Consider the following 13122-nt stretch of genomic DNA (forward strand, 5'->3'; position numbering starts at 1 on the left):
TAGCCTATTACTTGCTATGTAGGCTGGCCTTCAACTCACAGAGAGATCCGCCTCTGCCTCCCGACTGACACCACGGTAGGCTACTCAACATTTCCTTTTTTTATTTTATTTTTTTTAAAATTACCTTCCTAGTATTTTGAAAAAGGTCTGAATCCTCTGCAGCTGCTCAACAAATCTGCTGGTTCCTTTTTTGAAGGGTGGTTATTTCTGAGCTTTCTAATCTCATCCTACTTCCATAAATATTTTATAGATAAGCACTAAAACTTGTCCATTGCTTCCTAAGAAACAAACTCAGCCAAATGGTCACTCCTGTCTTTAGCTGAAGACAAGATTGTTCCAGGGCTTTAATCCTCTGCTCCATAAGCTTCTTGAAGTCAAAATTAGAGTCTGAGCTGGTCGAGCAGAGACTGTGGGTCTAGTCACCTGGCCTTCTGTAAGGTTCCACACCATCGCCCTCTGGCCGAGGGTGTGTTGTGCTTCCCTGTTCGTGCAGCAGCCCCACCGAGGTGTGAACGGGTGTGTAGCCTAGTTGCTTGCACTCCAAGTACTGGTTCTCTGGGCAAGGACAATGACAGTGGCTCTGTTGTATTTTGGGGCAAGAGGCTTATTTCTCAGGGACTTTGGCCTACATTTAGAACGTTCCCATTTTGAGGCTGTTCAGGGGTTAATACTTGGAAGGCCATTATACAGCAAAATTTGAGAACATCTGGAAAGGCGTAGAAGCCCTTCTGGGTAGGATAACTAAGAGACTCTACAGTGCCTTGAGGACAAGTGTCATGCTGACATTGAGTCCGTTTTACTTTCCCAAAAATTCTCTGGAAGCATGACTTCAACTGTAGGCATCTTCTTGAGACCTGATGCCCTCTTTCTTCACAGATTTCTCCTCATATAGACCACCATAGTCTTTTCAGACCTCCACTCATTTTTATTAACTTACTATTTTCAATTACACTTAGATATGTGTATCTTCATGTGGGTATGTGCGTGTAAATGCAGAAGCTTCAGGGACCAGAGGCATCAGATTCCCTGGAGCTAGAGTTACAGAGTGTCGTGAGCCATCTGGCATGAGCCCTAGGAGCCAAACTCAGGTCCTCTGGAAGAGCAGCGCGTCCTCTTAACTACAGAGTCATTCCTCCAGCCCCTGGAACCTTCTTTCGGAGGCTACCAACTCAGAAGGCAGGAGTTGCGTGAACATAGGAGTTCTTGGTTTAGTTTAGTTGGCCTGCTTTCCCGTATGGGAGAAGCCCACAGTACAGGAACTAGCTTTGAACTTCGCATCTGGTAATGGCCCTAATCCTCATCAACTGGGGCCCCATTTATTCTTTTTTGTTTGTTTGTTTGTTTGTTTGTTTTTGACAGTGTCTTTCTATGTAGCTCTGGCTGTCCTGGAACTCATTGTAAACCAGGCTGGCCTCAAACTCAGAGATATGCCTGCCTCTGTCTCCCAAATGCTGAGATTAAAGGGATCTAACATCCCCTATTCTAACTGGTCTTTCTTTAAACTGAAAAGGACCCTAGAGCCCACCTATCTTAACTATCTTGGTCATGAGTATATGAAGAAACCAGGGTTCCCTGACTTGTGAGCAGCAGCTCCCTACTTTTTCTCAGTCCTGTACTGAGGGTGACTATAAATGGGGTACTTAGGTGCAACTGCAGATGGACTCTGGGTGCCTTCTTGGTGTAGCACCCCACAAGTCTTCTGAAGATTTGGTTCTCAGCATGCCCCATAAGAGCCTGGGCCCAGGCCTGAGAATTAATATGAAAACTCAAGATTCTCAAACCTAGAGTTAGACCAGAACCAGGAAGAACATTAATCAAAATCCAGCCCTAAGTTCCACACAGGACCGAAGATGCCCTTGGCGGGTCATTGGTCAGCCTTGCCTCTGCTGTGTTCAGCATCCATAGCTTTGCCCAAAGGTCTAGCTAGAGACATGCTCTGCCTTTTCCTGAGGGGGCCAGCCATCAGAGGGGGTCTTTTCACTTCAGCTTCTCCCCAAGCAGGAGTCCAGAAGCCATCCTTTTGGGGAAAATGAGATTAAGAAGGTGAGTCGCCTTCCTGAAACGTGAGGCTTGCTCAGATATAGAGAATAAAGCTTTTGACTTCAGTGGATCTGGCTATGAAGGAGTCCCAAAATAACAATCCGAGTGTTTATCCTGGGCTGCCTCCTCCGTGGGATTCTCCAAACACTTGATAAACTGATCTGGTGCCGAGGACAGGTGGTCAGACAGTCCTCAGGAGGCTGAGTGGTGATGGGTCCCCAGCTGGAAGCTGTAGGGTGATGGAAAATTTCCTCCCTCTGCCATCACTCACAACCTTGCCAGAAACTGTGGAGATTCCCTCAGGCCACACTGCTGCTTCTCTTAATGCCCTGCCAGCCACCAAGGCCCTGCTTCCTGAACGTTCCCTAGGCACCCCTGATCCAACAGTTCCCTTGTGAGATGTCAGATTGTTCTTTTGACAGATTTTGCCTTTTTCTGGAGGATTGTGGCTTTGTCCCCATTACTGAGGCTGAGTGGAAATGTAAACTTTGGTCTCACTACCAAGTTTTTAAATTGTTTTTGTAAACTCAGACTGAACCCAAAGGATACACACCTATGGGGTCCAGGGTGACAGACAGATGCAACTGAAGCCTGAGCCCCAGTGAAAAGTTGGCAGTGCCCTTCATATTCAGTGACCTGTATCGCATTCAGTTTAAGGAGGGCAGCTAAAATTTTGACTTATGCCTTCAAGCATTTGACAGTTTTGGGGCACTACTTGATGGAGATGCTGCAGAGACAGCAAGAGCCTTCTTAGATCCTGGACTGGGGGCCTGGTTTTATTCCTTAGTTATTTGATGTCATTCTGAGAGCGTCCTGAATTCTCAAAATGGAGGAAAGCACAGTGCACTCCCATTTTAAGTGCCTACTAAGTACCTAGTGTAGGGGAGAGCTTTATCCTTGGACCTCAGGTTACTGATGAGGAAACTGAGGTTTAGAGAAATAGGATTTGTCAAAGCCAGGAGTAATCATGCGTGCCTGTAATCCCAGCACTTGGGAAACAGAAGCAGTTCAAGGCTAGCCTGGTCTATCACAGGTGAGTTGTAAGCCAGCCAGAACTATATAGATTCAGAAAGAAAGGAGTGTAACACCAGATGTGTGTAATCAAAAGCTGGTGTTCTTCCGCCTGTGCTTTGTCATTGGTTACCACACTGTCACAGCTTGGGTAGTGTGTGCTGGGTGCCTTTCTGCATATGTATTCACCATGATCCTCTCCTTCTCTCTCCTCCCAGAACCCTCTGGATCATCTTCTGCTCCCGCTGCTGCTCTTGGCCTGTGCACGTGTCCTGTGCTGATTCTCTGCCCAAGAGAGGATCATGCAGTTGGAGATCAAAGTGGCCCTAAACTTCATCATCTCCTATTTATACAACAAGCTGCCACGGCGCCGGGCAGACCTGTTTGGGGAGGAGCTGGAACGGCTCTTGAAAAAGAAGTATGAAGGCCACTGGTACCCTGAGAAGCCATTGAAGGGTTCTGGCTTCCGCTGTGTCCACATTGGGGAGATGGTAGACCCTGTGGTGGAGCTGGCTGCCAAGCGGAGTGGTCTAGCAGTGGAGGATGTGCGTGCCAACGTGCCCGAAGAGCTGAGTGTCTGGATTGACCCTTTCGAGGTATCCTACCAGATTGGAGAGAAGGGAACTGTGAAAGTCTTGTACCTGGATGACAGTGAGGGTGGTGGTGCCCCAGAGCTGGACAAGGAGATCAAAAGCAGCTTCAACCCTGATGCCCAGGTGTTTGTGCCCATCGGCAGCCAGGACAGCTCCCTGTCCAACTCTCCATCGCCATCCTTTGGCCAGTCACCCAGCCCCACCTTTATTCCCCGGTCTGCCCAGCCTATCACCTTCACTACTGCCTCCTTTGCTGCCACCAAATTTGGCTCCACAAAGATGAAGAAGGGTGGTGGAGCATCGAATGGTGTAAGTGTGGCTGGCAGTGGGGCAAGTGGCCAGCAGCCACCACAGCAGCAGCCTCGCATGGCCCGCTCGCCCACAAATAACCTGCTGAAGCACAAGAGCCTCTCTTTGTCTCTGCATTCACTGAACCTCATGACAGCCAGTCCGGCCTCTCAGTCCCAGCTCTCACCCAATGCCAAGGAGTTTGTGTACAACGGCAGCGGCTCATCCAGCCTCTTCTTTGATGGGGTGGATGGCCAAGGCAACAGCACGTCAGTCCCCTTCGGGAGTAGTGGAGCTACCACCTGCAACCACAGCAGCTTTGATGTGTCCCAGGTGTTCGGAGGTGGCACTAACAGCCTCTTCCTGGAGAAAACACCCTTCGTGGAAGGCCTCAGCTACAACCTGAACACCATGCAGTACCCCAGCCAGCCCTTCCAGCCTGTCGTGCTGGCCAACTGACCATCTTCCTGTCTGCCAGGCCAGGAGCACCCACGACCACAAAAAAGAGAACTGTACAGAAAGATTCCAATCTATTCATTCTCACAATTAGGAGAAAGATCGGCCCAGGCACAGAGTAGGAGGGGGCTCCCAAAGCACAAAGTTGGGTCTCACTCAGCCCCTGGCTGTTTTCCTGCCTGCCTCTAATTTCATTTGGTTTGAGTTTTGTAATTTTTTTTTGTTACATGTAGTTTTCTATATGACATCTTTAATTAGTGGTTTCCTACGCTAAGAATGGTCCAGATGTGAACTGCTGCTCCCCACTCCCTCCTTCGTGCTCCTTTGGGATTGGTGTGTGCGAGCTCACAGGGAAGGAAGAGCAGCAGCTGGAACCAGACATACCCTGGAGCAGGGAGAGGCTGGCCCCGTGTCTATGGCCTCTACACTATCTTCTCAGGCCCTGCCACCAAATATGTCTGGCCCTAGGCTCAACTCTCCCTCAGGCTGGGCCACAGGAGCTGCTGACTGACCACTTCACACCCTCCCCCTAAAGCTAAATTCTGTGACTATAGGGAGGTTAGCACTTTTTCTAGTTGGAATCCTTCTCTGTCCTGTGGCCCCATCCCTCACCCCTTCTTGGCCTGGACAAGATATATGTAGCCCCTCTCTCTGGTGCAGCCTTTCCCGAGGAAGTTGGGGTAGAGTATAGAGGTAGGAGTAAGTGTATGTGTTTTTGTGTGTACATTCATGCCTGTGGGTGTGTGTGGCTTGCTGTCGTGTTCTAGAGGATTCCAAGCCACGTGGACCTTCCCTCTCTGGGTGTGATTCTGGGTTGCAACAAGTACTTATTTATGTGCAAGGCTGGAGGATGGGCCCAGGGTGGAGTGGTAGTCCATTTGTAAGGTTGTAGGGCAGTGTATATGGTGGGCTGATGTGGTTAAGCCTAAAAAACTCCAGGGAAAGCATTGCATAAGGAGCTCGTTTTCCAGACTGCAGAGGGATCTACACTTTTGTTTGTTTCTGACCAAAAAAAAAAAGAAATTCTCAGCAGGGTGGGAGGAATACCCAAGCCTGATGCCTAAGAGGAGTCCTTAGACTTCAGCAACTGTTGTGCGACCTTAGCCCAGGGTAGGGACAGGGAGAGAATTTAGTCACAGCCTGTGGTGGGCAGTACTGAGCCTTGAATTTGAAACTTTGTGATTTTTGGTTGTAGGTGTAAATGCATTTGCACCTGTCTGAGAACTTGTTGGTTCCTGTCTCTTGCCAGCCTGTGTCTGCCCTCACCTGGCACTACTTGACCTTGATGCTGTGAGATACGGTCTCCTGGGCAGGCAAGAGAAGCCCCTGGTTCCCCTCCTACTCCACTCTCCCCAGGGACTCCACGTGTGAACTGCTGTGGCAGCGAGCTGAGCCCAGACCGACACTGCCGACCCCATCTCCTTGCATTGGGCACTAGCTCTACCTCCCCCTGCAGGGCAAGGCCCTGAGTTCTCAGCCCAGCACCATCTGTTCCTAGCCAGCCCATTCTGGGCCTCCTGTCCCTTCATCCTCAGCGCCCATACAGGTGACAGTCCTGGATGGATAACTTCTCTGGGACAAGTTGGGTGTTGCCTTATCCCCATTTCCAGCCCTTCCTCCCACGTGCACACAGATACCACCTGCACCCAAGCCAGCTTGTTTTTCACACATGGGGAGACCAGAGCCCAGCCCCTTGTGTCTTTGAAGTAGGAAGAAAAATGAGTGTTCAGGAACATGACTCCTGGACTGGGCTTTTGGTCCCAGTTCAGTGTCTCATCGCAAATCTAGGCATTTTTGCTTCAATTTTATTTTTTTTAAGAAAAAAATAAAACTCTGCACTAATTTACCTGGTTTCGTAGAAAAACTTTTTTTTATTTTTTACATTTTTTGGTGTCTGTTTGTATTGAATAATTTGCTACATTTGTAAAATGTGAGAGGTATATAATATATGTATATTTCTAATGTAAGAAACGTAATTTTTTCTTTTCAAGATTTTTTCTTAAAAAGAGGAGAGAAACCAATATTTTTTCAGGAAAAACAAACTTTAAAAAACAGGAACATGAAACCTTTTTCCTCCCCTTTCCCATCCTCTCTATCCCTATCATCCAGGAGCAAAACTGAAGGTGGATTGTCTTGTTAAGAATGTCAGCTGTCTCTCCAGAATGCTGTCTTTTTCTCGATGCTGTAGCATCTCCCCCGGGGTGGAAATAGGCATCGAGGAAGCCATAGAGAGGAACCCGGGAGCAGGGCAATGATCTTTTTTTTCTAGTGAAGGAAAAATGCAATCAAGACATTTTGTATTCAGACGTTGTGCAATATTTTGGAATGAGACATTGGTGTGTTTAGAGATTTAGTTTCAAAACAAAGATTGATCAAATCTGTACAGTTTATATTGTTCCAGATTTTTTTAAGTTTGTATTAAAAGCATGATATATAATAGCCTCCTGCTTACTTTTGGCTTGTTTTGTTTCTGGGGTCCCTTTGGAATGGAGAGGTGGCCACTGCTGTGGGCCCCAGGAGACTGTTAGTCACCATCACAATGACTCACCTCTGGTAGACACAGTTGACCTCATGTCCCTGTGGTGTGCCCACTACCACAGTCCTTTCCACACTGCAAACCGCCACCCCACCCTGCCTCCCCTTGTTCGTCAGCCTTGAGTGCCATACAGCCAGGGCTGGGAGGATTTCTTAGGAGCCAGCCACCTTGGAGGGCGAAGATAAGGGTGGCCCCTACCCTGCTTGGATCTGACGTTTATACTCTCCCCTTCCCTGTGCCACTTGGTCTTTAGTACGGGCCTTTCTAAACAAATTGGCCTACTGCTTGGGTTCTCAGTGCCGCACCCCCAGCTGGAGTGCTGGCCGAGCTGCCTCAGAGGTGAGGTCGTGTTCATAAGCCAGGGACTCAAAAGCAGCCGCATCCTTGTCCTGGGACACGTGCTGGCCTGGGCAGGGATCTGTGAAGTTGTCATTGAGTCATTTCATCCTCATGGCAGCCCAGTGGTAAAGACATTCTGTCCAATTTAGAGCCTAGACATGGGTTCCAAGTTAGGTGGCGTCCCTAAATTCACAAAATTAGTAAGTGGTTAACCAGGGTTTTGAGTCTGTTCTGACTCTGTTCATCAGAGTGGGTAGTGTCAGGCCCTGTGAAGGAAGAACCGTGGCATTGAGTGCCAGGGAAGAAAAGCTTGGAGCAAGGTGGGCAAGTTCTGTATTGACTCTGTAGCCAAGCCAATACTGCCTTCCCCACCCAAACATGAACCATAGCTAGGAGAAACAAAGCCAGCTGGGTGGTGGTGGTGCACCCAGCATTCAGGAAGCAGAGGCAGACAAATCTCTTGAGTTCAAGGCCAACCTGGTCTACAAAGTTCAAGACAACCAGGGCTACACAGAAAAGCCCTGTCTCAAAAAACCAAAAAGAAAAAACTCTGAAGCCAAGTATCCAACTTCTAAACAAAAGTCTCAGCAGCCCTGACACCAGGATCTTTCTGTTGGTCATTTTCTTTCCACAGAGCCTGTGTAGCAAAGGGAGATCCTGACAGAAGACCAGCCTATCTCTATGCCCCGTGTCCAGATTGCCTGTCAACAGGGGGTCCAGGGCAGGGGTGAGGTGGCTCCTCAGCCACTCATGTTTACACTACTGTAAACACAGGTCCTGACTCAGCAGGTACCATGAGCTGCTCAACTCCCTGACACGCGCTTGACAGGAAGGGTGGGCAAGGCCCAGCCCAGGGGCTAAAATCTGGAACAACAAACCCTTCCAGTTCAAGGCAGATTTGAATAATCTGCCCCAGCCAATCCCCCATAGCATCCTCACACATTCAGCCGGCCATTTAATCCCAGCCAGCTCAGTGGCTCAGAAGAGGTGTGAGGGAAGAGATCTGCAGGATCTAGGGGCCAGGGACAGATGACTCAAAGGGTAAGGTCACTTGCCACCAAGCTTATTTATAAAAAATAAATAAAAATAAGCGTTCTTGTAGATTCAAAGGGTCCTTCCTTCCCAAAAGGACCCGATTGTGCACGAGATCCTGTCCTGTCCTCCACAGGTAGCGGAGCAGGGTCGGGGCATATAAGCACAAGGCTGTGGGAGAACACCGACCGACACAGGAGGCTTCCTGGGAGCAGTGGAGACAGAACAGGTTAGCTCCAAAATAGAAAGGCAAGGCTCCAGGAGCCAGTCAGGAAGAGTAAACCCTGCCCTTCCACACGGGTTCTGGTCCTACCCTGTCACTCGCCAGCTGGGAGACGGCTTCTGTGCCTCACTCCCTCCTCCCAAAGATGGGGCTACTCATTGCACCTCCTCTGAAGATGAAATGAAATAATGGGTGGGAAAATGCTGAGCACACTGGCTGGTCTGGATCAAACAAGGCAAGTATCAGTTTCGTCATGGCTTTATTGTCCATCTTCAGGTGCTCTGGCCAGCCCAGTCCAGTTCCACCTCCCTGCATCAGCAAACAGGCAGAAACCCAAGCTGGGGTGGAAAAGGAAACTTCTCAGAGCTTCTGCCCTGCCCTTTACCTAGATGGGAGGCTGCTTGGCTCAGCAAGAGGTGAAGTGTGTTAAGCTTTCCTCTTCTCTTGGGGCCCAGCCTCTTGCCTCAGGATAGGACGAGTCTTTCACATGTCCCTGAAACCTCCTGGGAGTTTCTCCCTGGAGAGGCAGATAGAAAAATAGGGGTGACTCACAGTGAACCCTGCTCCCTTGTCATGGCCTGCCTGAGTCAGTGTCCTTAGGCCACAGGGATGACATTCTGTGTCCTCTATCATTGCCTTCTCCCTGTGAGGGAGCCACCAAAGAGAGCTGCAACCCCTCCTCCTGATCAGTCATGAGCCTGATCAGTCTGGCCAAGTCTTGTCAGGTCCTAGCCAGAAAGTCTCCAAGCCCCTGGGTGATATGACTTTGAATCTAGGGAACTTCATTGCCGGTATTAGAAGCAGGTTCTAGGTCCCGAAAGCTGCCAATTCACTGTGTGACCTTGAAATTCTCTTGACAGTCCTCCCATTTGTACAAAAGCAACAGTAGGTCACTTGAGCTGTTCCTGGCCAGTGCCTTTCCCTGCTCTAGTGAGGTGCCTGTGACGTCACTCCTGGGTGGAAAGGCTGAAATGATGGGCACGTGCCAAGGCAGGACATGGGACTGGTAAGACACCCACCATACACAAGACCTAACCAACCTACTTCTGGGCTACCATAGAGCTGGGGAAGGCTGAAAAGGAGGAAAATCTGGCCTGTAGCCTGGTCTCTGGGTTCTTCTAGCTCTGCTCTGACCTAATCCATTCTATTCCATGCATAATATTTAGCCTTCAACATGGAGCCAGAACAGCAACCAGTGGCAGAGCACCTGCCTAACCTAGCATGCCATAGCACCATCGAAAGCAGAAGGCCATGGAGCCTTTGACAGATAACTGCTGATGCTTCTGTAGGCAGCAAAGTACTGGATGAATTGCAGACAAGACTCCTGTCTCTTGAAGTGAGGTCCGCCGGGCTACACACAAACAAAGAAATGCAGAGATGTAACTCAGTGGGTAGAGTGCTTGCCTGGCGTTCATGAAGCCCTGAGTGCTAGCCCTAGCACTGGTAAACTTGGGGAACTGGTGCAAGCCTCTAATCCCAGTACCTGGGAGGTGGAGTTTAAGGTCATCCTTGACTATGCCTAGCTAAAGTGAGACCTTGTCTGGGGTGAAACAAACAAACAAACAAACAAACAAAAAAGGCTACTACTTTAATATTTATTTATTTATTTATTTATTTGAGGCAGGGTATATGTAGTCCTAGCTGTCTTGGAATAAAACTCACAGAGATCCACCTGCCTCTGCCTCCCAAGTGCTGGTATTAAAGGCATGTGCCACCACTACCCAGCTTGATAATTTTTTTTCCCCCGAAACAAGGTCTCTCTGTAGCCTTTGGAACCTGTCCTGGAACTAGCTCTATAGACCAGGTTGTCCTCGAACTCACAGAGTTGCACATGTCTCTGCTTCCCAGTGCCATCACCACTCGTTAACTTTCTTTAAAAAAAAAATGTATTTATTTATTATGTATACAACATTCTGCCTCGATGTATGCCTGCAGGCCAGAGGAGGGCGCCAGATCTCAGTACAGATGGTTGTGAGCCACAGTGTGGTTGCTGGGAATTGAACTCAGGACCTCTGGAGGAGCAGCCAGTGCTCTTCAGCAAGCTCAGAGCCTATCATAAAGGAGGGTTCTGGAAAGGTTTGTCAGTTGAATACGTGAAAGAAAAGTTCAGTTATAAAAGAGGCAAGCTGTAGCAGGTCAGTGGTGGCCCACAGCTTTCATCCCAGCACTCTGGAGGCAGAGGCAGGTGAAGCTCTGACTTTGAGGCCAGCCTGGTCTACGGAATGAGTTCCAGGACAGCAGAGCTACATAGTAAGATCCTGTCTCAAAAAGATAAATAAATGAAATAAAAAGAACTCCAAAGCGGAAACATCTTATTGTTCTTGTGTGGTTGAACAGGTTGTGTAGGTACATCCATGCTAGGAACTATTATTCTGTGGTTAAAAAGTATCAGACCACTGATGACATGAGACAGATATGGTAAATCTCAAAATAAGAACAAGAATGTCAGCCAGACTGAAGAGGGGAAAATGCATACTGTTTGGTTCCATTTAGGGAAAAAAATTATAGAAAATGTCAACTAATCTAAAAGCAGCAGATTAGTGGGTCCCTGGGGATGGAGCAGGGGCAGCCATGAAAGGGAGATTAAAAGGGACAAGGAAACCTTGATGGCTAACACACAGCTCTGTTACTTTGGTTGTGAGAGGTGATGGATTCATGGGTATGTGTCCAAATGTGTCCAGTTAAAGTCAGGCATGGTTGTACACTCCGACAATCCCAGACTCAGGACAGCAAGAGGATAGCAGGTCAAGGGCCCCTAGGCTACATACTGAGTTTGAGGCCAGTCTGGATTACGTGAGATGGATAGTGTCTCAAAAAAGCAGGCAAACAAACAATAATGAAGTTACAGACTTAAGTATGGATAACAATTGTCCTGAGGGCCATGCTCCTCAGCCGCCATCCTGCTCGACACTATGGGATCCGTTTATGCTGTGTGGCTTTCATAAAGATGGTCTCTCAGCGTTCAACTTTCTTATCTTTCGGTGGAGGGACAAGACCACGCCCATCTCACAGGGCACAGGGCCACACACATACACAGTTGGGTCTCTGTCTAAGAGGGCCTCTCACCTTGAATCAACTGACTGGCATATTGAAACAGGCAAAAAAAAAAAAAAAAAAAAAAAGGAAAAATCATAAGGCAGAAAAACAGACATCTCAGCAGCCAGCTGGTTTGTCCTGAGGGGCACCCTGGGAGCATGTTCCATGGGACTGGCCAGGGGTTGGCCTCCAGGGCATGAGCAGGGCACCCCTCTTAGGAAAGACTGGAAGCAGAGTAGGCAGGAGGCTAGCTGAACTTCAGTCTCTGGGAGGGCCGCACAGGCCTCCTGTTCATGTCAGGGCTGGGGACAAGGCCAGGTTGGCCCAAGGCCCAGAGAGGCGGGCCAGTTCAGCACCATGGGGCTCAGAGGTAGGGAGCCTGCTGGGACCTTTCTCTGGACACAATGTCCTAGACTGCTTCACAGTTTGGCTGACTGACAGGGAACAGTGGCTGGCAGAGGGTATGGGCAGTTGGCCGACTGGGTGGGGGGCAGCCAGCCTGAGCAAAGGGCTTGTTCTTACAACCTGGCCTGCCACGTTGGCCAAGAAGAGGGCCAGCTCTTTGGAGGAAGGAGCCGGACACCCTGTGGGGACCTCAGCAGTTCCTCTCTAGCTCATATCTCTGTTTCCCCGTATCACTGACTGCTATCATTTGGGCACAATTCTTTTCGAGCAGAACTCCCGAAATGCTGGCCTGGATCCCTTACCTTACTTCCTTACTAGCTGTGTGACTCGATTAAGTTACAACCCCTCTAAAACTCTGCTCTTTCCTTTTAAGTTTCAAGAAAGGGTATCACTATGCAACATCACAGAGATTCGCCCGCCTCTGCCCCGTGAGTGCTGAGATGAAAGGTGTGCACCGCCATATCTGGCCTGGAAATACAGCTCTTGAGCTGAAAAAATAGCATCCGCTACTTCAGGTGTGAGTGCATGGCAGGCCTTGAGCTGGCGACTCTCACAAAGAAAGGACTTAATGGAATAAGCTTCACTATTGTGACTGCTTCCATGAACAACAATGACATTTGTTTATTAAAGGCTCCTGTGTGCCAGGGACTTTATGTTCATTGTTGAAAACGCCACAGTCTGGCTCTTCACTCTCCTATTATACATGAGGGGCACACAGCAGACAGCAGAGGGAGGAGTGGCTCTTGCTCTCTAGTGGCCTCCCCCGGGGGCCAAAGAGTCAAGGCCAGCTGAGTGGACCCTACTAGAGGGTTCTCAAAGGTGGGGCCTAGATCAGAGAAGGGCTAAGGGGCTCCTCCGGACACAACAGATGACCCCAGATGCCTGCCCTCGTTATGGACATTGTTGGACAGAGTCCCAGGCAAATGGGCCAAGAACTCAGGAAAGCTGAGCTGTCGGGGGCAGGAGGTCACAGGCATTCCTTCACTTGTTCAGCAAACATTCACCAAGAGAAGCAGAGTTTGGTGCTGCCACCTGCGGTGCTGGAGCTCCTGGTGTCCTGAACCCGGCAGTGTCACTTGGTGGCACATGCCTGCCTTTAATCCCAGCACTCGGGAGGCAGAGGCAGGCGGATCTCTGTGAGTTCGAGACCAGCCTGGTCTACA

At 49.2% G+C, this 13122-nt stretch overlaps 1 protein-coding gene across 1 annotated transcript in view; it reads left to right on the forward strand.

The window, feature by feature from the left end:
* The window catches only part of Tob2 (transducer of ERBB2, 2), a 9889-nt gene extending 3061 nt beyond the window's left edge, over window positions 1-6828 (forward strand). Inside the window, exon 2 of the mRNA XM_005354482.3 lies at window positions 3270-6828. Within this exon, the coding sequence (XP_005354539.1) occupies window positions 3354-4391 (1038 nt within the window). The 5' untranslated portion in view covers window positions 3270-3353 and the 3' untranslated portion in view covers window positions 4392-6828. The remainder of the gene's footprint in view (window positions 1-3269) is intronic.
* The last annotated feature ends 6294 nt before the right edge of the window (window positions 6829-13122 follow it).

The sequence above is a fragment of the Microtus ochrogaster genome, chromosome 15 (assembly GCF_000317375.1).
Source record: "Microtus ochrogaster isolate Prairie Vole_2 chromosome 15, MicOch1.0, whole genome shotgun sequence".
Lineage (NCBI taxonomy): Eukaryota > Metazoa > Chordata > Mammalia > Rodentia > Cricetidae > Microtus > Microtus ochrogaster.